Here is a 1,513-nt window from a genome sequence, read left to right as displayed (position 1 = left end):
TTACTATAAGTTATTTATAAGAAATTTAAGAGGATTTCTATATACGAAGTTCGAGCTCGTATCGTTAAAATATCTTGACGATATTATTAACTAGTAGAAACAGGTGGTAGACGTATTAAATCTGATTTATGGTGATATTCAGAAGGAATATATGTAGTAGATTCTTAGATTTCTTTAAATGCGTGCAGTAGCCGGGTAAACCTCGGGGTGGAGAAATCTGTCGATACCTGGTGACCTAATAGTGTGACGCTCCAAGCCGGCCCTCACCTCCACTCGCAGTCATCGAGTACCATTTGACAACGTCCACATCGATCCTTTCGCTAGGCCTATCGATATCGATATCATGAATTCATACGCTGAGAGACTCGCATCATTCACGTTATGGCCATACGTATATTCAAGTGCCTCTACCATAGCCCGTGCTGGCTTTCATCGAGAATTCGACCCTACTTTTTCATCCTCGGATCTAACGGTGTGCTCACTATGCGGTCTTGATCCTTGTGACTGGGATAGTGATAATCTATTCGATTTCCACGCTACTCGATCATCGGAGTGTTTATTCGTACGTGTAACACAGCAGAAGAAGAAGCACCGGAATCAGAAGACTCGCCAGCAATATACGAGAAGGTCTCTACAGCCGGTCACTCAGTCAGCTACTTAGCAAGCCACTCAGTCTGATACTCTATAAGAGGAGGAACTACAACAGGCAAATGCGGAGAATACTGCGGAGAACACGGCGGAGAAATCAAGCGGCAGCAAGGCCTTCAGCACCAAGAACACAGGCCTGCTCTCCAAGATCCCACGTTATATGCTCTCCACGATCCCACGTCAAACCACCACTCAGCAGGAGAACATCACTGCAATTTGGCCTATCATCTCCGCTGCACTATTGTGGCACACAATCACTGAGTTGAGCATTCAAGAGAAGGATCTACTACGACGGTCACAGCCAAATCACTATGGCTATGGCAATTGGACCTCTGCAGGCAAGGGTCACATCGGACGATGCATATTTGGACGAATTGAAACCGTCTGATGTCTTGCTCCGGTACTATTCGAAGGGCTTCACTGCGGCAGGAGAACTCGTGAGATTCACAGCACTAATTGGCCTGGTGTCTCCACTCCTTTCCAGCATTTCGAAAATTCACTCATTCATGCATGCATACTTCTTGCCATGAGGACATGGCATTTCTCTTTTTTTTGTGGGCAATTGTCATGAGATGCCTCAGGGACACTCATAGGGCCACTAGCGTAGGCTTGGCACCGCACATATCTGCCCTGCAGGCACATAGAATAATTAACATCTTTATACCATACTATATATATAATTTAAATCATAATAATTTCTAAATATCTATTTAAATAATATTATACTATCTTTTATTTAAATATTAAATTATTAAAATATTATATTCTTTACTTTTAATTAGAAGATTTTAATTTTAAATTAATATTTTTAATTTTATAAAATTAATAATAAATTTATTATAGACGAGTAAAGGTCTATAAATTA

General features: G+C 41.0%; 1 protein-coding gene across 1 annotated transcript; it reads left to right on the top strand.

Moving 5' to 3' along the window:
- Window positions 1–808: 808 nt before the first annotated feature.
- Window positions 809–1,036, top strand: HO173_003430 (uncharacterized protein; the record flags this gene model as incomplete). Its single annotated transcript, XM_037305357.1, has 1 exon — window positions 809–1,036. One exon carries the CDS (start codon window positions 809–811, stop codon window positions 1,034–1,036), a length of 228 nt encoding a protein of 75 aa, XP_037167765.1.
- Between the last annotated feature and the right edge of the window lie 477 nt (window positions 1,037–1,513).

The sequence above is a fragment of the Letharia columbiana genome (genome assembly GCF_014066305.1).
Source record: "Letharia columbiana isolate WasteWater2 chromosome Unknown Sc0000008_s0, whole genome shotgun sequence".
Classification (NCBI taxonomy): domain Eukaryota; kingdom Fungi; phylum Ascomycota; class Lecanoromycetes; order Lecanorales; family Parmeliaceae; genus Letharia; species Letharia columbiana.
Note: the sequence above shows the minus strand (reverse complement) of the source record. Positions and strands in the feature narration are given on the sequence as shown.